Raw genomic sequence first — 25622 nt, forward strand, 5'->3', positions numbered from 1 at the left:
GCATATAAAATGTGTGTAGTGTTGGGTATAGGCAGACCTTTCGACCAAAAAGTGTCTCCATATGATGCCTGTCATACCTTTGTTGTCGAATAAAGAAGCTGCATCATAACTACCAATACATTTCTCAGTGACTTCATTCACACAACAAAAGGCACTGGGCAATTACATTTCATGCCTTGATTGTCGTATTTTCTCTCTACTGGACAAGTACTGTCAACAGAAAACAATTTCCTAGTTTTAAATTAAAAAGCAACTTAAAACATCTTTGTGTAGTATTTGGATATAATATGTTCTGTAACCATCAGCTTTATATCCTTAAAAGTTTGCAAAGATTCAGCATGACATCTAAAACTTTGATAAACTTCTATAGATGTGTGGTGGCGAGCATATTAACTGATTGCTTCATGATCTGGTATGGAAAAACCAATGTAATTGAATGGAAAATCCAACAAAAAAATAGTGGATATGGCCCAGTCCATCACGGGTAAAGCCCTCACCATCATTGAGCACAACTAATCTGAGTGCTGCCACAGAAAGACAGCAAGGACCCTCTCCATACAAGCCATGCTCTCTTCTCACTGCTACCATCAGGAAGAAGGTACAGGAGCCTCAGGACCCAAAGCATCAAGTTCGGGAACAGTTATTACTCCTTAACCATCGGGATCTTGAACCAAAGGAAATAACTTCATTCAACTTCGCTCGTCCCTTCTCTGAACACTTCTCACAACCTATGAATCACTTTCAAGGACTCTTCACCTCATGTTCTCAAAATTATTTATTTATTTATCTTTTTTTTGTGTATTTGCACAGTTCTCTTGTGCACATTGGTCATTTGTCCATCATGTTGGTTGGATTTACTTTGTAAGCCCACAAGAAAATGAATTGTATGGTGATAAATGGTTGTGTATGGTTGTGTATGGTGATAAATACAGTATGTACTTTGAACTGTGACAAATGTGAGATAAAATACATAAAATCAGTGAATGCATGTGTTGTGCATGTGCTGAACAGTTTGATCATTGATTATATTTTAGAAATGCTGCTTTATGATGTTGAGTAAAGGATCCAGCTCATATTTCTTCGTCGGCTCTTTGTACAAGGCAGTACAAAGAACATGAAGAGCACAACCCCAGGAAATAAGTGGGTCCTTCAACTAAGTACTGGTGACGCAACTGTTAGGTTTGGACTTTCCTATTTTTTTCATGTAATTAGTATTGGTTTCTGTCAGCAGTTCATATTTCCTGTGTAGTTAAACCTGTATCATTTCCTCTCTGCTACAAAAGGTTAACAGAGCCCAGATATAATTACTAATCTTGTTCACTGAAATTACTTCTAGAAAGGGGGTTCCCAACTGGTGCTCCATAGACCCCTTGCTTAATGGCATTATTCCATGGCATAAAAAAGGTGGGAACCCGTGTTCTAGAATAATGTGTGGATCATTTTTTTTATACAGGTGAAACTGCTACTTAGAAATGCAAGAATAAAATGGGAAAAATACATAATACAGTCACAACTGATTTATCTTAAAAAAGTCTAAAATAAAGATGGAACCTAATTTTTTAGTCTCAGTTGCAGGATTGAATCTATTAAAATTAATATACTGCCCAGACTGTTATATCTCTTTCAGACCCTACCAACAGAGATTAATGAAAATCAATACAATGAATGGAGCAAAATGTTATCAAAATATATTTGGCAAGGTGAAAGACCTAAAGTTCATCTCAAAACTTTGCAATTAGCCAAGGAAAAGGGGGGATGGGGCCTACCTTCTCTTAGAGATTATTATTTTGCGGCACAGTTGAGAGCTGTGATATGTTGGTGCAACCCATCATATGACACTCAATGGAAAAACATTGAGGAGCGGGTACTTCCCATCCCCATACAGGCAATTTTGGCTGATAACAACCTACAAAGGTACATAAATACTATTGATAACCCATGGGTGAAATGGACTCTTAAAATATGGAAAATGATTATAAAAGAATATAAACTAGAAGGAGATATTGCAATTCTTAAATGACGTGCATATGACTCGGATTTTACACCGAATAAACTGGATGCTAGATTTAAGGACTGGACAGCTAAAGGAATGACAGTTCTTTGCAATATAATGAAAGAAGGAACACTGTTCAGTTTTGAAATGCTTAAAGAGAAACATTTATTAGAAAAACAAGACTTTTATTGGTATTTACAGGTGCAACAATATGTTAATAGGACAGTTAAAAATGTAACCAAAGCAAGAACATGTTTGATAGAGCTATTTAAAAAAGCATATAATTCAGATAACGGTAGTAGAATCATTTCAAGCTTGTATAAGGGTTTGTCAAATCTTAAAACACATTCGACTTCATACATTAAAACAAAATGGGAGAAGAAAGGAGGGATAATTATATCTGAGGAAGAATGGACAATTATATGGAGGTATCAATGGAAGTGTACCAGGTCACAGAAGTGGAGGGAGTTCGGATGGAAAAACTTGGTAAGATATTTTATTACACCCTCTCAGAAATCCCATTATGACAGTAACCTCCCTGTTTGCTGGAGAAATTGTGGAAATCAAAATGCAAACCATTACCATATTTGCTGGGAATGCCCCATTATCAAAGAGTATTGGAGTGGGATACACAATACCCTACAAGACATCTTTAAATGTGAAATACCCTTAGAGTAAGACCATATATTTTGGATATATACCTCAAGAATGGTTGAAAAGAAATAAATATTTAATGAATATACTGCTGGTGGCTGTTAAAAAGACTCTTACTAGGAAATGGTTATCACAGAAGAGCCCATCCTTAAGTGCATGGATGGAAATTACAATGGACATTTACGAAATGGAGAAGATAACAGAATCATAAGTTGGAATAATTTGATTTATACTGGGAAAAATGGTTTAACTACATAACGCCTCATAGGCCTGATTTTATCCTCACAAATCAATGAATATGTTGTTAAAAAAAAAATCACTCCCTACTTGTACATAGTTTTCTCCTTTCACTTGTTCTTTTTTCCCCCTCTTTTCTATGTGTATACCTCATAAATATTATGTGGAGATTTGTAGCATATATGACTATATGATATATATGTGCAATATCTGAATTTTTATGGAAATGTTTGTTTAATGATGAAACTCAATAAAAAATAAATCGCAACAAAAAAAGGTCTAAAACAGATTCTTGTTTCTCTGATGCATCCTTTGTATGGCAAATTCTGGCATATAATTGGGGGGGGGGAGGGATAGATGATTTAATAATTGGCCTTGGTCCTGTGTGCATGTTCTGTGGTTTTCTGGTCACAATCTGCACAGGATGATTGCAAATAAAAGCTGATCATGAACTATTTTCATTAAGCAACCTTTTCCTCTCCTCTGTTTCATAAGTTGCAGGCCATGAGCAGCCTATGTATGCAAAAACTAAAACTTGTGCAGAGTAACAGTGTGTTCTAGATGTTTGGTTTAAAAGTCATTGTTTTACAGAGACAAGGTGGACAGAATACTACAATTTAATTTTGGCCCATCTAGATAAGCTATCTAAATCTTTGCGATTATGATGGAACAGAATTGTGGGAATTTAAAGAGAACAAGGTTGAATAGGTTGGGACTTCATTCCCTGGAGTGTAGAAGATTGAGGGGATATTTGATAGAAGTGTACAAAATCATAAAGGTTTATTTCTTCAGCGGTTTGATCAGGGTATGACTGCGCAAGTGCGTGGACGTCAGCCAGTGAGAACAGCAAGAAGAGTTTAAAAGGAGACAGCTTTATAGAACAGACAAGAGCGTAGAGGGAGACAGAGCAGGAAGGCTTTGGCTCAACAGGGCTTAAGCAATAAGGGGTCGAGGCGAGATAGGTTGCCTGTGTAGAATACAGACAGGAAGAATGTATGTGAGGCCAGTGTTCTGTGCTGGGTGTCAGATGTGGGAAGTCTGGGAGACTCCCAGCCTCCTGGATGGCCATACCTGTGCCAGGTGTGCCGAGCTGCAGTTCCTTAGGGACTGTGTTAGGGAACTGGAGATGCAGCTCGATGACCTTCGCCTCGTCAGGGAAAGTGAGGAGGTGATAGAGAGGAGCTATAGGCAGGTAGTCACACCGGGGCCTCGGGAGACGGGTAAGTGGGTAACAGTCAGATGCTAGAGAGTATCCCAGTAGCTGACCCCCTTAACAATAAGTACTCCTGTTTGAATACTGTTGGGGGGAGACAGCCTACCTGTGGGAAGCAACAGTGGTGGTGCCTCTGGCACAGAGTCTGGCCCTGTGGCTCAGAAGGGTAGGGAAAGGAAGCGGATGGCAGCAGTGATAGGGGACTCTATAGATAGGAGGTCAGACAGGCAATTCTGTGGACACAGGAAAGAAATGCGGATGGTAGCTTACCTCCCAGGTGCCAGGGTCCGGGATGTTTCTGATCGTGTCCATGCTATCCTGAAATGGGAAGGAAAACAACCAGAGGTCATGGTACATATTGGTATCAATGAAATAGGTAGGAAAAGGGAGGAGGTCCTGAAAACAGACTACAGGGAGTTAGGATGGAAGTTGATAAGCGGGACCACAAAGGTATTAATCTCGGGATTACTGCCTATGCCATGCAACAGTGAGTATAGGAATAGAATGAGGTGGTGGATAAATGCGTGGATGAGGGATTAGAGCAGGGGGCAGGGATTCAGATTTCCGCATCATTGGGACATCTTTTGAGGCGGGTGTGACCTGTACAAAAAGGACGGGTTGCACTTGAATCCCGGGGGATCAATATCCTGGCAGGGAGTTTTGCAAAGCTATTGGGGAGAGTTTAAACTAGCATTGCTGGGGGTTGGGAACCGAACTAAAGTGATGGAGGAAGACTCACAAATGGAGAAAGCTTGGAGTCTGTGTGTGGGGGAGGATAGGCAGGTGATAGAGAAGGGACGTGCTAAGGCCGAAGGTTTGGGATGTGTTTATTTTAATGCAAGGAGTATTATGAACAAAGCTGCTGAGCTTAGAGCATGGATCAGTACTTGGAGATATGATGTAGTGGCCATTATGGAGATTTGGATGGCTCAGGGGCAGGACTGGTTACTTCAAGTGCCGGGTTTTAGATGTTTCAGAAAGGACTGGGAGGGAGGCAAAGGAGGTGGGGGCGTGGCACTGTTGATTAGAGATAGTGTCACATTTGCAGAAAAGAAGGAAGTTATGGAGTGATTGTCTATGGAGTCTCTGTGGGTGGAAGTTAGGAACAGGAAGGGGTCAAAAACTCTACTGGGTGTTTTTTATAGACCATCCAATAGTAACAGGAACATTGAGGAGCAGCTAGGGAGACAGATTCCGGAAAGGTGTAATAATAACAGGGTTATTGTGGTGGGAGATTTTAATGTGGCTAATGTTCAGGGGATATTTGCATAGGGTTCTGCATAGGTACATTCCAATGAGACAGGGAAAGGATGATAGAGTACAGGAAATGTGGTTTACAAAGGCTGTTGTAAAGCTAGTCAAGAAGAAAAGAAGAGATTATGAAAGGTTCAAAAAACTATGTAATGATAGAGATCCAGAAGATTATAAGGCTAGCAGGAAAGAGCTAAAGAATAAAATTAGGAGAGCCAGAAGGGGCTATGGAAAGGTCTTGGTGGACAGGATTAAGGAAAACCCCAAGGCATTCTACAAGTACGTGAAGAGCAAGAGGATAAGATGAGAGAGAATAGGACCTATCAAGTGTGACAGAGGAGAAGTAGGTATGAAACCAGAGGAGATGGCAGAGATACTTAACGTATACTTTGCTTCAGTATTCACTGTGGAAAAGGATCTTGGCGATTGTAGGATGACTTATAGTGGACTGAAAAGCTCGAGCATGTAGATATTAAGGAAAAGGATGTGCTGGAGCTTTTGGAAAGTATCAAATTGGATAAGTCACCGGGACTGGACAACATGTACCCCGGCTACTGTGGGAGGCAAGGGAGGAGATTGTTGAGCCTCTGGCGGTGAACTTTGGATCATCAATGGGGACAGGAGAGGTTCCAGAGGATTGGAGGGTTGTGGATGTTGTTCCATTATTCAAGAAAGGGAGTAGAGATAGCTCAGGAAATTATAAACTAGTGAGTCTTACTTCAGTGATTGGTAAGTTGATGGAGAAGATCCTGAGAGGCAGGATTTATGAACATTTGGGGAGGCATATGATTCAGAATAGTCAGCATGGTTTTGTCAAAGCCAGATCGTGCCTTACAACAGTGGTCCCCAGCCACTGGGCCATGGACCGGTACTGGGCCATGAGGAAACGATATGAGTCAACTGCACCTTTCCTCATTCCCTGTCATGCCCACTGTTGAACTTGAACGCACGCGAGGTCATCAGTCGCCTAAACGCAGTGTTACCCTAGCGCCAGGGATCACTGGTTGGCCTTGGGTAACTGGCTGCTTTGTGTGGCCAGTGAGAAGTGCCATTGCTACTGGCCAGGAGCGCAGACAGATGGACGCCACCGCTAAACCTGTTTACCACACCGAATATTCGTGGAGAACCCGGTGCTAAAATATTCGCAGATGACCTAATTCGGGCTCAGGGTTTCGTAAGTATCAGAGCCAGCTACCTCGCTGCAATCTGCTGAAAGGCATCCCTCGAGCCAAACTTCCGTCGGCTGATAGATCCTACCTACCTACCAGGAGGGCAGGTGCACACCCTGTTGCACTCCTTGCTTGGTCGGTCGCTCTCTCCAGACTGCGCCCGCCACGGCCCCGGTACGGGGTCCACTGGCCCTTACCTTGTCCTCTCACTGGTGTGTTGCAATGATTTTGTATGTTCATGCAAGGAAAATATGCACTGTATGTTTAATATCCAAACGTTACTTAAAATGTTATGATGCTATTGATTTATAAGTGAGTTTTAATTGACTTATCACTACATTCATATGAGGAAAATATGCGCTGTGTGTTTAATATTAAGTTTGTTAGATAAACCCTTTTAGAAACGAAATTGAGTGTATTAGCCATTTATAAGTGACTTATAGTTGACTTATCGCCTATATTCTGGTCGTGATTAATACCCTCCCCACACCCCCGTTGGCCGGTCCACAAGAATATTGTCAATATTAAACTGATCCGCGGTGCAAAAAAGGTTGATGACTCCTGCCTTAATTTTTTGAGGATGTGACTAAACACATTGATGAAAGAAGAGTAGTAGATGTAGTGTATATGGATTTCAGCAAGGCATTTGATAAGGTACCCCATGCAAGGCTTATTGAGAAGATAAGGAGGCATGGGACCCAAGGGGACATCGCTGTGTGGATCCAGAATTGGCTTGCCCATGGAAGACAAAGAGTAGTTGTAGACGGGTTATATTCCAAATGGTGTTTGCTGACCAGTGGTGTGCCTCAGGGATCTGTTCAGGGACCCCTTCTCTTCATGATTTTTATAAATGACCTGGATGAGGGATGGGTTAGTAAATTTGCTGATGACACAAAGGTTGGGGGTGTTGTGGATAGTGTGGAGGGCTGTCAGAGGTTACAGTGGGACATTGATATGTATGCAAAACTGGGCTGAGAAGTGGCAGATGGAGTTCAACACAGATAAGTGTGAGGTCGTTCATTTTGGCAGGTCAAATATGATGGCCGAATATAGTATTAAAGGTAAGATTCTTGGCAGTGTGGAGGAACATAGGGATCTTGGGGTTCAAGTCCACAGGACACAAAGCTGCTACACAGGTTGACTCTGTGGTTAGGAAGGCATACGGTGCATTGGCCTTCATCAATTGTAGGATTGAGTTTAAGAGCTGAGACCTAATGTTGCAGCTATATAGGACCCTGGTCAGACCCCACTTGGAGTACTGTGCTCATTTCTGGTCGCCTCACTACAGGAAGGATATGGAAACCATAGAAAGGATGTAGAGGAGATTTACGAGGATGTTGCCTGGATTTGGGAGCATTCCTTATGCGTATAGGTTGAGTGAACTCCGCCTTTTCTCCTTGAAGTGACGGAGGATGAGAGATGACCTGATAGAGGTGTCCAAGATGATGAGAGGCTTTGAATGTGTGGACAGTCAGAGGGTTCTTCCCAGGACTGAAATGGCTAGCATGAGAGGGCAGTTTTAAGGTGATTGGAAGTAGGTACAGAAGAAATGTCAGGAGTAGGTTTTTTACACAGAGAGTGGTAAGAGTGTGGAATAGGTTGCCAGTGATAGTGGTGGAGGCAGATACGATAAGGTCTTTTAAGAGACTCCTGGATAGGTACATCGAGCTCAGAAAAATAGAGGGCTATGGGCCCTGGGTAACTTCTAAGGTAAGGACATGTTTGGCAAAACTTTGTGGGCCGAAGCCTGTAGGTTTTCTATGTTTCTAAATAGGGTAAATGAAGGTTGGTTTTTGTCCACTGAGATTGGGTGATACTACAACTGGAGGTCATGGGTTAAGGGTGAAAGGTGAAAAGTTGAAGGGGGACATGAGGAGGAAGTTCTTCACGCTGAAGGAGGTGAGAGGGTGAAATGAGCTGCCGGTGGAAGTGGTGCATGCCGGTTGGATTTCTACACTTAAGAAAAATTTGGATAGGTACATGGATGGGGGTGACGTGTATGGGAACTGAGACGTACAAAATATAGAATATCCTATAATGTCTGGAAAGTATTAAGTTATATCTGATTATGTGTAAGGTCAAAGTTCAATTTATCATCATGTGCACAAGTGCATGTATGCATAGGCTCAATTGATATGTTGCTTGTAAAAGTTGGGTGTGTTCCATGTTGCCTATTTCAGGAGTAAACACCGGTTCATAAACTACTATACTTTTAGTACCCCATGTAAGACAACATGAATGGAAGCTGTTTTTTTCATTTGTAGCAGACACTTTGGGTACATTATTTTAATCACCTGCTTTAAACCAAGAAATATAAGGTAACAAAAAAAGGCCTTAAAATACAATCCAAAGCATCATCTTTTTAAAACCTCTTGGTGCCCTTACAATATCAAAAAAAGAGCCAGTTCTTAAATAGAACAGAAAATGTTGACTTATTGCAGAAGACATCCCTGACATTCCTATTACTCTCAACCTCCTCAGTAACCTTCAGTCCCCTGGCACTGACCATGTCACCCTCTCCATGGATTTTCAATCCCGATACACTTCTATCCCCCATCAAGAAGGCCTCAAAGCTCTCTGCTTCTTTCTTAACAAAAGAACCAATCACCACCCTCCTCCATCTGGGAGAACTAGTCCTTACCCTCAACAATATCTTCCTTCAGCTCTTCCTACTTTTTCCAGACTTGAAGGGTAGCCATGGGCAACCGCATGGGCCCCAGCTATGCCTGACTCTTTGTTTGCTATGTAGAACCGTCCACATTTGTAGCCTTCCCCAGTGATACTCCACAACTCTTCCTCCACTACATTGATGACTGCATTGGCTCTGCTCCTTGCACCCATGCTGAGCTAGTCAATATTATCGACTCTGCTTCTAACCTCCATCCTAATCTTAAATTCACTTGCTCCATTTCAGACACTTCCCTCCCCTTCTTGATTTCTTGTCTGCACCTCTGGTGCCAAACTGTCAACTGACATCTTTTATAAACCTACCGGTTCCCAAAGTTATCTTGACTATACCTTTCCTCACCCTGTCTCCAGTAAAAATACTTTTCACTTTCCTCACCCTGTCTCCAGTAAAAATACTATTCACTTTCCTCACCGTCTCCAGTAAAAATACTATTCACTTTCCTCACCCTGTCTCCAGTAAAAATATTATTCACCTTCCTCACCGTCTCCAGTAAAAATACTATTCACTTTCCTCACCCTGTCTCCAGTAAAAATACTATTCACTTTCCTCACCGTCTCCAGTAAAAATACTATTCACTTTCCTCACCCTGTCTCCAGTAAAAATACTTTTCACTTTCCTTACCCTGTCTCCAGTAAAAATACTATTCACTTTCCTCACCGTCTCCAGTAAAAATACTTTTCACTTTCCTCACCCTGTCTCCAGTAAAAATACTATTCACTTTCCTCACCGTCTCCAGTAAAAATTCTATTCACTTTCCTCACCGTCTCCAGTAAAAGTACTATTCACTTTTCTCAGTTTCTTCACCTCTGCTGCATCTGCTCCCAGGATGTGGCCTTTCTTTCCAGGACATCAGAGATGTCCCCCTTCTTCAAAGAACAGTGTTTCTCTTCATCCACCATTGCTGCAACCCTTACCCACATCTCCTCCATTTCCACGATCACCCCATCTTCCTGCTGCCTTAACAGTGATGGAGTTCCTCTTGTTCTTACCTACCGTCCCATGAGCCTCTGCATCTGACATATCACCCTTCACAGTATCTGCCATCTCCAAAGGGATCCTACCACTGAACATGTCTTTACCTCCCCCCTCCCCTCCCTCTCTTTCCTTAAGGATCGCTCCATCTGTGATTCCCATGTTCATCCCTCCCAGCACTCATCCCTGCAAGTGGCCTAGATGCCCATTCACCTTCTCCCTCACCTCTATTCAGGCCCCAAAGAGTCACCACTTCACCTGCAAATCTGCTGGGGTCATCTATTGTGTCCAGTGTTCACAATGCCGCATCAAGTACATTGGCGAGACCACTTCATTGAGCACCTCCACTCAATCCGTCAAAAGCAGAACTTTGCGGTGCACAAACAATTTAATTCCGATGCCCATTCTGACATGTTGGTCTATGGCCTCCTCTTGTGCCAAGATGAGGCCACTCTCAGAGTGGAGGAAGCACACCTTATATTCTATCTGGGTAGCCTCCAACATGAATATCGATTCCTCCTTTCAGTAAATGTATTTTTCTTTCCCTCTACCCTCTTCTTCTATTCCATCTTCTCACCTGCCTGTCACTTCCCCCGGGTCCTCTCCTCCTTCCCTTTCTTCTGTGGTCCGCTCTCCTCTTCTGTCAGATTCCTTCTTCTCCAGCCCTTTACCTTTCCCACCCACTTGGCTTCACCTATCACCTTCAGGCTAGTCTCCTTCCCTTCCCCCCACCTTTTTATTTTGGTTTCTTCCATTTCCTTTCCAGTCCTGAAGAAGGGTCTTGGCCCGAAATCTCGACTGTTTATTCATTCGTATTGACGCTGCCTGACCTGCTGAGCTCCTCCAGCATTTTGTGTGTGTTGCTTTGTTCCTCCAGCACCTGCAGACTTTCTTGAGTTTATGAATGCCTAAGGGATAAGTTTTTTTTCACTTAGAGAGTCATGGATGCCTGGAATGTATAGAGGCAAATACATTAGTGGCTTTTAGAATATATTTGGACAGGCAGAAGGATGTAAGGAAGGCGGAGGGACATGGATATGGTGTAGGTAGGGGGTATCAGTGTTTGGGTGTTTATTTGCTTTTTAGTTGGTTCAGCACAACATTGTGGGTCAAATGGCCTGTTCTGTGCTGTACTATTGTGTGTTCGATGAAGTAGGTTAGACCTCGCTTGCAGAAAAAGAAGTCGAGTTAACATTTCAAGTCAAAGATACTGCATCAGAACTGATATCTAAGGTCACCTGGTACGGAGGGGAGGGGGCCACTTGGGCAATCTCCTGGTGAGTTTGCTCCTAGGCCTGGCCAAGCTGGCAACTCATATTGAGGGCTCAGATCGAGCTGACGGTCTGCCCCTCTTTCGGGGTTGTATCTGTGCCTGGGTGTCCGTAGAGAAGAAGCACACAGTATCAATGGGCACAATGGGGGAATTGCAGGAACAGTTGTCCCCATAGGAGTTGTAGATGTTAATAATAATAATAATCATCATCATCATCATATTTTAATGTGCATACATGGGTTCAAATCCTATCCTTGTCATGTGCTGTTGTATTGGGGGACAGCAATAATGAGTTAGAATGGAACATCCTTTCAGGCAGCATTTTCTATGGGATGGTATGGTAGTGTAGTGGCTAGTATAACGCTTTACAGTACCAATAAACTGGGTTCAATTCCTGCCGTTGCCTGTAAGGTGTTTGTACATTCTCCCCGTGACCACATGGGTTTGCTCCAGGTGCTCTGGTTTCCTCCCACAGTCCAACAGAGTAATTGGTCATTGTAAATTGTCCTGTGACCCGGTTAGGGTTAAATCAGGGACTGCTGGGCGGTGCTGCATCTCTATAAGTCAATTAATTCAACAAGCCCTGATTATTACACAGTGTTTTGCTATTTGAATAAACATGTTAAAAAAAAGAAAGTTGTAAATTTGCTAAGGATGTGGGTGAGGGGCACGAGGAGGAGGGAGGGTAAAACTAGTGGCCATGGGGATGAGCTGTAAACAAGATCATCAGGTCAATAAGTGAATGGGAATAGTTTGACAGAGAGAGGTGTGAGGTGTGAAGTCATGTCTTGGTCCCATTAATAGAACACTTTTTGATGATGTGGCAAAATTCTTTGTTTCTTGGCATTTGCACAAGTTAGTTACCAGTCTGAAACAAGAAACTGTAAACCAGGCACTGTTGCTGGTTTTTACCTCAAAGCAAATTGATGATTAAATATTTCTAATCTTTGGAGAATGCTTGGCAAAATGTGCATCTGCCTAAAACATGACATTCACATGAGTTCAGCTTGGCTGTTTATACAGCTAACTTTGAACCTACTGCTGTGTAGTCTAAAGGTTTAGAAGCCAAGTGTGGTCTGGACTAGAACCCTGATTTAGGTTACACCTTCAAAGCTGATTTTAATACACTGAAACCGCAAACAGATTGTATTCTGGGCAAACCACGTTACATTATCGGGAACTGTAGAGTGGCATTTGATTTTCTTTTAGGATAAACTCTAGGATTATACATAGTTCTAGAAGAAAAGGCAACAGATTGATATACTGCAGGGTTGCTGCATCCCCCACCTATTCTGGGATGTTGGTAGAACTGAAAAATCGAGGTTTGTGAAGAGTTTAGCTAGCCTGAAGCTGATGTTGGGTTGGTTCTGTGGCTCAGAGTAAAGTTGGCTGCACTTGCTGGCAAATGGCAAGTCCTATATTGAATAAAATGGTCGGGATTAGCTTCACACAGGAGACCATGGGCAGTGGAAGAGTGGCAGGGAGAGTAGAGAAGGGTTAGTGGGAGTATAAGAATGGTGATCAAAGGCCAGATTATTATCCCTGACATATGTCATGAAACTTGTTTTGTGGCACAAGTACTGTGCAAGGCATAAAATGACTGTAAGTGACAATGATAATAGTGTAAAGGAGGAATAGTGAATTAGTGTTCATTGACCATTCAGAAAACTGGTGTCAGAGGAGTAAAGGGTGCTGCTGAGTCCTTGACTGTAGGACATCTCTGTAATTCTGAAGTGAGACAACATATTTTGAAGCAGAGTGAAAATGAAAGTGTGACACTGGCAATGGAGCAATATTCAATCCTGACATGCTCAATGCAGAAAGGGGACTTCGGACAGCTCAGGGACAGTCAGACAGGAGTAGCACAGATCACAACTGGAGCACAAATAAAGCCTCTGCACTAAAGTGACTCACTCCTCAAAGGAACACAAAGATTTAAAAGAAATGATACACAGCTGGGAAGATTTTACAGTTCACCAGCGTACTGTATAAGTTAGCACTCTTTTACTTATAATAATCCAGAATCCATGGGACTGTAGTCTGTCTTTTGATTTTGGTTATACTGTATATATTTATAATTTTGACTTAAATCCAAGATACATGAGAAAGAGGTTTACCAATTGCAGTATTGGATAGTGAGAATGAAAGTTTAATGCAGAAATATAACAATGATCTAGTCATTTGGATAGAAAAGTGGCAAATGGAATTCAATCCAAAGAAATGTGCAATAGTATATTTGGGGAAGATGAAGACAAGAGACACACAATAAATGAGACTCAGATACCGACAGATGGACCTTGGAGTATATATACCTAGATTTTTGTAGCAGGACACTTCAATAAAGTGGCTAAAAAGGTGTCCTGTGTAATTCCCTTTATGAGCTGATGCACAGACTATAAGGAAAAGGGGAACAAGGCATTTTGTCCGTGTTTATAGTCACTCCAGAGAGATATGACTGGACTGAAGAGAGTGCAAACATATTGCCAGGACTAGAAGATTTGAGCAATTTAGAAATATTGAATAGGGTTGGTTGCTTTGATGAAGGACACCTAAACTCCAGATCTCTACTCCATGCTTGAAGTGACAAAGGACCTCAGCAATCCAGGTCTCCACTCTGTGATCAAAGGCCAGAGATGTTGGGTCTGGGATCTAATGTCTATGTGAGCCAGAGGCACGAGGACTGGTGAGTTTGAGCCCAGAGTTCGAGCTAGTCCAAGGATTCATCGGTAGTTTGGAAGTCAAAGCCCATGGCTGGAAGTTGGGAGGCCTGTCCTGGAATTGGAGGACTGTCCTTGTGTGTGCATGGGAGGGTGGGAGAGAGGAATGGAGCTTGCTTTGCCGTTGTTGCCTTGTTGTTTGTTATGTTTTGTCTTGTTCTGCTAAGTACTGTAGCATGATATGCTGGTGCCGGAATGTGTGGTGACATATATGGGCTGTCCTCCGCATATCCTTGGGTGTGTTGGTTGTTAAAGCAAATGACATATTTCACTGTAGAACATAGGAGACTGAGATGAAGTTTGATTGAGCTTATAAAGCAATGAAGGGCCAAGACACAATAAATAGGAAAGAACTGTTTCCCCTAGGCAGAGGATTTGAAGAAATACGTAACTGATACTGGGACAAGTGAGGAAGGTTGTGTCCTCAAGGATTGGTCCTGGTACTGGAAAAGGCAGGAACTTTTATATTTAAATGTTCTTGGATATATATTTGAAGATTCATGATCTGTGGGGCAAGCTACTAAATGCTAGATAGTGGTACAGGTTAAGTCTGAAATTACAAACTCTCAAATTTTTTGAGCACTAACAAGATGTCACAAATGGAAAATTCCACAAGGCACTGGGAATGTTCCCTGGCGCAGGTTGCTACACACCACAGACAGTTCTGAGAAGTGACCTCATATATGTAATGAACTGAAGTTAATAAAAAATAGAAAAATCCTGCATAAAGTAAAAAATAAAGATCTCAATCATATTGAAAGTGAGGATTCATCAGCGTTGGAGTGAACATCTGCTGTTCAACAGCATGCCGACCATGAAACTTGCAAAGATTTATCACAACAAACTGAAAATTGAAGGTAATTGAGAATATTCAGCAGAAATGTAACAGAAATACAGCATTAATTTTTAAAGGTTCTAAAATATTTAAAAATAAAGTGTCTGCTGATCGTTAAGCAACAGAGAAATTAATTGGTTGAGTGTGAAGATCTTCGCTGATGAAAGTTGTTTTGATGACGGTGAGGACAATATGAGTGAGGTTGATGTTCTGGACCATGTTGATATTAAGGGAGAGGAGATGTTGGAGTTGTTAAAATACATTAGGACGGATATGTCCCCGGGGCCTGACGGAATATTTCCCAGGCTGCTCCACGAGGCAAGGGATGAGATTGCTGAGCCCCTGGCTAGGATCTTTATGTCCTTGTTGTCCACGGGAATGGTACCGGAGGATTGGAGGGAGGCGAATGTTGTCCCCTGGTTCAAGAAAGGTAGTAGGGATAGTCCAGGTAATTATAGACCAGTGAGCCTTATGTCAGTGGTGGGAAAGCTGTTGGAAAAGATTCTTAGACATAGGATCTATGAGCATTTACAGAATCATGGTCTGATCAGGGACAGTCAGCATGGCTTTGTGAAGGGCAGATCATGCCTAACAAGCCTGATAGAGTTCTTTGAGGAGGTGACCAGGCATATAGATGAGGGTAGTGCAGTGGATGTGATCTACATGGATTTTAGTAAGGCATTTGACAAGGTTCCACATGGTAGGCTTATTCAGAAAGTCAGAAGGCATGGGATCCAGGGAAGTTTGGCCAGGTGGATTCAGAATTGGCTTGCCTGCAGAAGGCAGAGGGTCATGGTGGAGGGAATACATTCAGATTGGAGGGTTGAGACTAGTGGTGTCTCACAAGGATCTGTTCTGGGACCTCTACTTTTTGCTATTTTTATTAACGACCTGGATGTGGGGGTAGAATGGTGGGTTGGCAAGTTTGCAGACGACACAAAGGTTGGTGGTGTTGTAGATAGTGTAGAGGATTGTCGAAGATTGCAGAGAGATATTGATAGGATGCAGAAGTGGGCTGTGAAGTGGCAGATGGAGTTCAACCCAGAGAAGTGTGAGGTGGTACACATTGGAAGGACAAACTCCAAGGCAGAGTAAAAAGTAAATGGCAGGATACGTGGTAGTGTGGAGGAGCAGAGGGATCTGGGGATACATGTCCACAGATCTCTGAAAGTTGCCTCACAGGTAGATAGGGTAGTTAAGAAAGCTTATGGGGTGTTAGCTTTCATAAGTCGAGGCTTAGAGTTTAAGAGACGCGATGTAATGATGCAGCTCTATAAAACTCTAGTTAGGCCACACTTGGAGTACTGTGTCCAGTTCTGGTCGCCTCACTATAGGAAGGATGTGGAAGCATTAGAAAGGGTATGGAGGAGATTTACCAGGATGCTGCCGGGTTTAGAGAGTATGGATTATGATAGACAATAGGTGCAGAAATAGACCATTCGGCCCTTCAATCCTGCACCGCCATTTTGAGATCATGGCTGATCATCTACTATCAATACCCGGTTCTTGCCTTGTCCCCATATCCCTTGATTCCCCTATCCATAAACCTATCTAGCTCCTTCTTGAAAGCATCCAGAGAATTGGCCTCCACTACCTTCCGAGGCAGTGCATTCCAGACCCCCACAACTCTGGGAGAAGAAGTTTTTCCTTAACTCTGTCCTAAATGACCTACCCCTTATTCTCAAACCATGCCCTCTGGTACTGGACTCTCCCAGCATCTGGAACATATGTCCTGCCTCTATCTTGTCCAATCCCTTAATAATCTTATATGTTGCAATCAGATCCCCTCTCAATCTCCTTAATTCCAGCGTGTACAAGCCCAGTCTCTCTAACCTCTCTGCGTAAGACAGTCCAGACATCCCAGGAATTAACCTCGTGAATCTACGCTGCACTTCTACAGCCAGGATGTCCTTCCTCAACCCTGGAGACCAAAACTGTACACAATACTCCAGGAGTGGTCTCACCAGGGCTCTGTAAAAATGCAAGAGGATTTCCTTGTTCTTGTACTCAATTCCCTTTGTAATAAAGGCCAACATTCCATTAGCCTTCTTCACTGCCTGCTGCACTTGCTCATTCACCTTCAGTGACTGATGAACAAGGACTCCTAGATCTCTTTGTATTTCTCCCTTACCTAACTCTGCACCATTCAGATAATAATCTGCCTTCCTGTTCTTACTCCCAAAATGAATAACCTCACATTTATTCACATTAAACGTCATCTGCCAAGTATCTGCCCACTCACCCTGAATTCTCCTAACACCCTCATCACATGTCACGCCGCCACCCTGCTTAGTATCATCAGCAAATTTGCTGATGTTATTCTCAATGCCTTCATCTAAAACGTTGACATAAATTGTAAACAGCTGTGGTCCCAATACTGAGCCCTGTGGCACCCCACTAGTCACCACCTGCCATTCCAAGAAACACCCATTCACGGCTACCCTTTGCTTTCTGTCTGCCAACTAGTTTTCTATCCATGTCAATGTCTTCCCCCCGATGCCCTGAGCTTTGATTTTACCCACCAATCTCCTATGTAAGGAGCTAGGGCTTTACTCTTTGGAGAGGAGGATGAGAGGAGACATGATAGAGGTGTACAAAATATTAAGAGGAATAGACAGAGAACCACTGCTCAGTACAAGAGGACATGGCTTTAAGGTAAGGGGAGGGAAGTTCAAGGGGGATATTAGAGGAAGGTTTTTCACTCAGAGAGTGGTTGGTGCGTGGAATGCACTGCCTGAGTCAGTGGTGGAGGCAGATACACTAGTGAAATTTAAGAGACTACTAGACAGGTATATGGAGGAATTTAAGGTGGGGGTTATATGGGAGGCAGGGTTTGAGGGTCAGTACAACATTGTGGGCCGAAGGGCCTGTAATATGCTGTATTGTTCTATGAAAATCCAACTCCAGATCAAGTCTAGGATGCTGATTGGATTTTTTTAATCTTATAAAACCTGAAAGAAATAAAATACAAATACAGTGCACTGTAACCCTTCATCTAAACAGGACATGGTGGCTGGGGAATGAAAGCCTGATCTTGTTCAACAGCTGATTCAGATATTCTCCTGAAGCTGTTGTGCTGCTTTGTTACCCTGCACTCATTAAATTAACAGTATGTAATAATTTTAAATGTTAAGTCCGTATGCATGATGAACAAGTGCAAGACAAAGACTGTTTAATGATAGCACATAAATCATGAGTTGGAAATGATGGCGATCTCAAGCTATATGAAAAATCCAAAATCTGAAACAGTTCCAGCCCCAGGAGGACTCAACCTGTATTAGGATGAAGAGACGCTGAGTTGAATGGTCTCTTGTATTCTATTCCTTTCCATTTATGGATGTCAAGTTCAGAGAGAATGCATGTGGAAACCAGATGACATATAGCGCAAGTCCGAACCATTTATATTAAAGGCTGGTATACTGAATATGAACATAGAAAATGACAATCATTTGCAAACTACACTCAGGATTTACATACTTAAACACACGCCATTACAATGTCAGGTAAAATTGATCAAGATGAGCACTTGTCTTCATTATCAAAATAGTTTCAAAACATAATTACAAAGTACTTTTCCGACAGGCCTCAAAATCACATTTGGAGTAAGTCGTGAACTCTCTTCTTATCTAGCCCTGTATTCAGGGAGCGGTTACGATACATCCCAGTAGTGCAGAGCACTTCTGAGAAGGACTGTGACAACGGCTTGTAGACGGAAGGTGCAATGTCACAAGTCGGATTGTTGGATCCATAGTCGGCAGAAGTGGTTCTGTAGAGCGGATTCTGGAGTTTCACGAATGGAGTCGGGGGATGCGGCGACGTCATGATTTTTTCCATGCAGGAAAAGACAGGGTTTCCAGGATTCACACAGGGAGAACACTTTCCATCCGCCGTCTTTCGAGTGTTTGTAGAAATGGGATCATCACCTCTCATTTCCTTTTTCCCCTCAACTTTTGGAGCAATGGACTGCGTGTGACCATCACTTGTGCTTCTGCATTCGGAGGTTAAATTGATCTCACAACATATCGAATCCTTAGAATCGAGTGACAAAGCACGAGAAGGGTTGAAATCATCACGTAACTCAGTAAAACAGCGGTTATCACAGATGTCAGCGGGATCGACACATGAGTTTCTAACGAGGGATGCATTCACGTTATCACACAAAGAACTCCTGGAGCCCGGCTTTGGAGCGACAGATGTAGTGTTAGCATCGCAGCCCGCGCACTTAACTTTAAGATCGGGACTGAACAGTGAGCGTGTGTCTTCAGGCTCTGGAGCGAAAGACCCGGCGTCTCTGAGCCGAACCGGGGTTGAAGGGAGCGGGTCAGCACCAGAGCTGGCAACGCAGGCTTCACCCTGCGGTTCTTCAAACTGGACTCTGCGGGCAGACGGCGGGACACGGTAGTCAGCCATGCTGGCCCTTCCCCGGCTCCACTTAGGCCTCGGCCCCAGTTCTCAGCCCACCCCCGACCGCAGACCCTCTTTGCTCCGCTCTTGCTCGTCTCTCCTTGGTTTGTTTTGGTCGCGGTGCCTTGGTAACCGTGCCTGATTGGTTAGTTTGTAAGTGATGTGTCCCAATGCGGGCGCAGCTGTCGTGTGTTCCGATGCATTCTGGGGAATGTAGTCCGTACACGGTAGGCACGGAACCTATTCCGAGACCTGGGACTACAGATCCCACAACGCCGCGCGGCTCCGCGCACACCCTCGTGGGCTTGTATTGACGCTTCGCTTCGCGGCGTCATCGACCGTCAGTCAAAACATCACAAGGGCCCGGGTGGATGGTGCTTTCAGAGCGGTGGCCATCTCCGGCTGGTGGTAGGCAGGTGAGGCCGGCTCGACCCCAGCGCCGTCAGTGGTGGGACGGGCTGCGAGGTCGCCGCAGAGCGCTGGGTCGGGGAGCACAGGGCGGGACGTGTGGGGTGAGGCGAGGTAGGTAGGTAGGGAGGGAGGGAGGGCCGAGCGAGGAAGCCCAGGGGCGGCGGGTGTGGCGGGGAGGGGGGGATGTTGGCGGTAGGCGCGTCGTTCCTGTCTGTCTTCGACATGTGTTTGGCTTCTGTCCCTTCCCCACACTCCTCCGAGCCCCGGGGAAGGGTGTTTCCTCTCGTCCGCCTTGTGTCTCTCTCGCCGCGTTTGCCTGCCGACGTGAGGAGGTGATAGGCAGTGGCGGCCACCGCACTCTCTGTTGACAGAGCGTTTGGCTTTCAACCAGGAACGGGCTTTCGTTGCGCAGATTGAAATAGGACAAATGTTGATGTATCCAAGGGGATAGGGGGATACTGGCAGAAATCAGGGAATATTAGCAGTATATTACTATACCCGGAGTGTTCCTCTAAGCTGTAACCCCTGTGATAGAGCAAGCTATTTACAAATAGTAGGCATCTTGTACACATAGGAACAATTACCGTATTTCATCACAAACATAAGATTCTTTATTTCTCTCCATAGATGTTGCTTGACTTGCTGAATTCCTCTTGCACGGCATTTCATCATCCTTAAAGCTCGGGTTATTAGAACTAAGCTGCTCAAGTAGTCTTTCTGTAATCTACAGCTCTGCAACTAGTGAAACTCTTTGGTTAACTCTTCTATTATTAACTCAGTAGTTATATTTTCCGTAGTAGCACAACTGAAATTAATAATTAATAGTGTCAAAGGTTAACTGTGGGAAAACACTCCATGGTGGCGAAGTATTATCTCACTATTTTGGATTTTTTTTTTACTTATTATGAAAAGTTCATTTAGCCTGGCAGTTCTTCCATTTTCATTGCCTTCAATGCTGCCCACAGATCAGATTATTTATCCAGAATAATATACAGGTAATGCGTGAGGAACTCAACAGGTCATGTAGGAGAAAAGAGTAAACAGTTGACTTTTCGGGTCTTCAGGACTGAAATGGGGGGTGGGATGCCAGAATAAGGTGATGGGAGGAGGGGAAGGAATGCAGGTGAAGTCAGTTGGGTGAGGGGGAGTTGAGGTGAGAAGCTAAGAGGTGACAGATGGAAAAGTTAAAGGGCTGAAGAAGGGGGGATCTTAAGAGGCAAGAGGACCAGGAGAGAAAGGGAAAGAGGAGGGGTATGGGGTGGGGGTGGTGGTGACAGACAGGTAAAGTGAAGAGGTAAGGGAGAAGCCAGAGTGGAGAAATGAAGAGGGCAGAGGAAATTATTCATATTATTTATCCATATTTGGTTTTCTTTTAAACCTATTATGGACATTTCAATGTTCAAACTAATTAGGTTGATTTAACTGCGTGTTTGCAAAGTCCTCATTTTACACCTACAAGGTGAGAATAAGTTAACAATGCTTAGTTGTTGAGTGTGTATATATTCAGGACTAAGACCAGTAGATATTTGGAAACAAGGAAGTGGATTGTGAGGATCAGGCAAAAAAAAATTGGATGAAGTGGGTCATAATTTTATTTGTTTATTCTGTCATGTCCACACATATTGCAACATTATAGACATGTTATGGTTTTACTCTAGCTGTCAAAGGCAATATTGCTTTGTTTACTGATGTTCCCTTTTAGAACAAAGAGCAGTACAGCATGGGACAGGCCATTCAGCCCAGGGTGTTATGCAGATCTCAAAGTCAATTTATATTAAACATCCTCTTCCTGTGTATCATCCATATCCCTCCATTCCCTTCAATTTCAACAGTAAAAATGTTTTCTTAGGTTATTTTTGTCTAATATATTTCTCACTTCATAAAATACAGGGATTAAGGATATAAATGTGTCTGGTTCTTTGATTCAAATACTTGCTTTTGTTTTCTGCATACTGTTTTTATTTAAAAAGCAAGGATTATCATTGGTGGAAATTGGCTTTAAAATGGGGTTTGTAACCAGTGAAAAACCAGAAGAATGCTGATTGCTTCATGGCTTCATGAAGCCATTTAAAACAGGAAATGAAACTAACATTTAAAAAGTTGTCTTCTGCTTAAAATGTTGACTACTTTGCACTTCCATTAATACAAATTTATTTAGAGTTACAGTATAATAACAGGCCCTTCCGGCCTAACAAGCCGCCCTTATTTTAACTTGTTTTTTTGTATTTGATTTTATTCTATTTTTCCACTTTTTGTGTCATCTTACCTTTTGTAAGTGTGAATACAGGTCTTTTTGTTTGAGTCCCAATAAATTAGAAAAGTTAAGCATTTTTCAACTGGAAATATTTTGAATTGGAGAAAATACACATATGGCAAATGTTGTGTAGTAAGCACAATTTATTGAATGGAGTGTAATTTCTCTGCCTTTCCCGTTGTTGTTGTTGTCGTCTTTGTCTTTCCCATCAGATTGCCAGCCTTGACTCATAAAGTCAAATTTTAACCAGCATGTATTTTCACTGAGCTTTGACTCACTTTCCAAGCATAATTCAACAATTATTTCCTTAGGTTTATAAGACAAAGCAGCTATTTTTTCACTATTTCTATAATATACATTCCAATTTTGTCATCAGGAAAATAATTTGTGACTCTGCATATCATAACAATGTGGCAAATAAATATTTTAATAAATTGTGTAAATGCATTTTGAACATTCATTGCATTCTTCTGTCATGTACAAACGTACATTGTGACTTAAGACTTTTTCAGGTAGCTATATTGTGTTACATTCCAGTGGTTCAAAGTAGATGGATTCCAAAGTATAAAGTGATGGCTTTCAAGTGTCAACTATTAAAATGCTATTCATTTTTAGTTTAAGTGTTGTAGATTGAACTAGGGTAATAGCAAACTGACAAGGACACATTTATCATGATGAAAGCTCTTGGGATCTTTCTGCAATAATGACATAATGAAGAGCAAAATTATGGGTTAACTAAACTGAGAAGCGGTGTTCAAGAAATTAGACCTGTATACAATTTAATAGGGCCTCTGAGTCTGTTCTGTTGAAGCTACGTAGGGTAAGACAATAGATAAATGTGCTTGCTATTAGCTCCTGTTACTTAAAGCACAGTTCAGGCCAGAGCAGTTTTGTCACTAAACCCTCTGGTTAGCTGTATATTCATGGTGTCTGGAATTTGTATTCTTAAGGCTTTTGGAACAGACACTAGTATTGAATATTCTATTCATTACAATGTGCTACAATTGTAAATGTGTAATTTTGCATATTTACTTGACTATATTCCAAATGTTAAAGTAGGTGATTATAATTGTAGTTATTTATTATCTTTGTGTTGATGAAGTGTCTGTTGGACAGTCTCTCTGAAGGTTTGCTGTGTGTGAGTAAAGATTTGTATTTCCCTGTTAGTTTCCGTGACACTCAGTTTTAGTTCAGTCACAACAGCTCCATTTTCATTTTAAACTGGCATTGTTTGTGCAGCTGTTTGTGAAGAACAGATAAGAGGCAGCTTGTGAGGATGGGGCATGTGGTTGCTAGAATAAAAGCAACCTGCTTTTGTAGTATAATCTATAATTAGACTAGATTCCTTTACTGGAATTTAAGTAATTCAAATGTATAAATAAGACAGTTTTAACCAGGGTTGTTTTAGCTTCATTTTTGCACTTGTACTCAGTGGCTACTTTTATTATTTAAATTCATCATTTATTTCATTGTAGAACTTAAGATGTTTTAAGTGGTTAGAACCAAAGATACAGCAAGAGTAGGCAGGATGGTAGTTAAAGCAGAGGAATGCTCCTGTAAGATGTGGGATTGCAGGGTACCTAAACGGTCTCTCTGATGACTACATCTGCAGGAAGTACAGTACATTGTATTCAGCTCTGGAATGACAAGATACTGGAGATGGATATCAGGGAGGCTGAAAACCTCATAGATGAGACTTACTGAGGCAGGCTTCTGATGGTAGGTGGGTGACCACCAGGGGAAGAAAGGGAGTAAGCAGTTAGTGCAGGATTACCTGATTACCTTCCCTCTCATCAACGGGGAATGTCCTATTAGAGCATAGTGGCAGTAACCGAGCCAGTGGGAGTGTTGCTGGCTCTGAGGGTAAAGTCAGGTGGAGTGTTGGGGGTGGGGGGGGGGGGCATGAAAAAGACATGATGGTGTGTTGCCTCGTAAGTGCTATGGTCAAGGTGTCTCAAAGTGGCTGCAAGATATTCTCAGGTGCAAGAGTGAGTAGCCAGAGGTCTTGGTGCACACTGGCACCAATGACATGGGTAGAAAGGGGGAAGAGCTCCTGCTCTGTGAGTATAAGGAGTTTGCAAAGAGGCTCGGAAGAGCAGGACCTACAAGGATTACTCCTAATGCCGTGGGCTAGTCGGGGTAGGAATAGGTTGATAATACTGATGGAGTGGCATAGGAAATGGTGCAAGGGTTTTAGAATTCTGGATCATTGGGATCTCTTCTGGGGAAAATACAAAGTACGACCTATACAAAAAGGATGGGTTACACCTGAATCCAAGGGCGACCAATATCCTTCCAGCAGGTTTGCTAGAGCTGTTGAAGAGGGTTTTAATAAATCTGGCAGGGGATGGGAACTAGAGTGATAGTGCTGAAGATGGGGGCAATTGATGTACAAATAGATGCAGTGTGTAGTGAGACTGTGAAGAAGGACCTGCAGATGATAGGGCAAAATTGAAATTAGTGGGATGAAGTGAAGTGTAACATGGGGCCAAAATCAAAATGAGTGAAAAATACAGGACAGAAGGTGTTATATTTAAATGTGTACAGTACACGAAATAGGTAGATGATCTGGTAGCGCAGTTAGAGATTGGCAGGTATGATGTTGTGGGCATCACTGAATCATGGCTGAAAGAAGATCATATTTGGGAGCTTAACATCGAAGTATACGTATTGTATCGAAAGGAGGCAGGTAGGCATCAGCATGGGGTTGCTCTGATTGCTTTTATGCATTGGGTTGCAGCTACATGATTGGCTGATTAGATAGTTATGAGCAGGTAAACCTATAAAATGACCATTGAGTGTATTTGAGAGTTAGCTACACGTTGACAAAATCACCATTTTAGAGGTCCCAGGATTAGTGAAAGTCAGTATAAACATAAATGATAGTCATATCACTAAGCTCTGGGTTGTAAGATTACTATGCTCAAAGCTATTTGCCACAAGTTAAATTTTGATCTCAAAAGTCTTAGCACACATACAAGTCCTTTGGCTCTTCTCACCCTTGTGACTGTGATGCCCATCTGTGCTAATTCAGTTTGCCTGCTTCGGGCTGGTATTGCGTACTTTCCTGTCCAAGTACATTTCCAAATGTCCTTTAAATGTTGTAGTGTTATCTGCCACCATTTCCTCCTTTTGCAGCTCATTCCAAAAACTTACCCCTTTGATCTCCTTTAAATTTCTCCTTTGTTAAACCAGAGGGAGAAGGGGAGATTCTGATTTATAAACCTGCATAAGTCACTCTTCAGCTTCTGGTGTTCGGGTGAGAGTAGACTCTACCTTTCCAATTTCATATTTTAACTCCAGTCAACATACTGATGTATCTCTTCTGCACTCTCTCACTTGTTACCACATCCTTCCTGTAATGTGGCGACAAGATGGTATACAGTGTACAACTGCAGCATAACTCCTATTTCCAGTGCTTTTAATTGATCTGTTATTAATACTGAATTATCTGTTTTACAGTTACCTGAGTTTGAAGATGTCGGAAAATTCCAGCGATAGTGAATCATCCTGTGGTTGGACCATAATTAATCATGAAGTAAACATTTTA

The 25622-nt window shown here is 42.5% G+C and overlaps 2 protein-coding genes across 5 annotated transcripts in view; one reads left to right on the forward strand and one right to left on the reverse strand.

The window, feature by feature from the left end:
- Window positions 1–18150: 18150 nt before the first annotated feature.
- LOC132382330 (uncharacterized) lies at window positions 18151–19513 on the reverse strand. Its single transcript, XM_059952458.1, has one exon. It carries the CDS (start codon window positions 19411–19413, stop codon window positions 18595–18597), a length of 819 nt encoding a protein of 272 aa, XP_059808441.1. The 5' UTR covers window positions 19414–19513; the 3' UTR covers window positions 18151–18594.
- A 199-nt stretch (window positions 19514–19712) lies between these two features.
- The window catches only part of ccpg1 (cell cycle progression 1), a 69603-nt gene continuing 63693 nt past the window's right edge, over window positions 19713–25622 (forward strand). For all 4 annotated transcript variants that reach the window (XM_059952498.1, XM_059952500.1, XM_059952499.1 and 1 more), the window contains exons 1-2: window positions 19713–19823; window positions 25535–25610. In XM_059952498.1, coding sequence (XP_059808481.1) covers window positions 25551–25610 — 60 coding nt within the window. In that variant the 5' untranslated portion in view covers window positions 19713–19823; window positions 25535–25550. The remainder of the gene's footprint in view (window positions 19824–25534; window positions 25611–25622) is intronic.

This window comes from Hypanus sabinus, chromosome 28, assembly GCF_030144855.1.
Source record: "Hypanus sabinus isolate sHypSab1 chromosome 28, sHypSab1.hap1, whole genome shotgun sequence".
Classification (NCBI taxonomy): domain Eukaryota; kingdom Metazoa; phylum Chordata; class Chondrichthyes; order Myliobatiformes; family Dasyatidae; genus Hypanus; species Hypanus sabinus.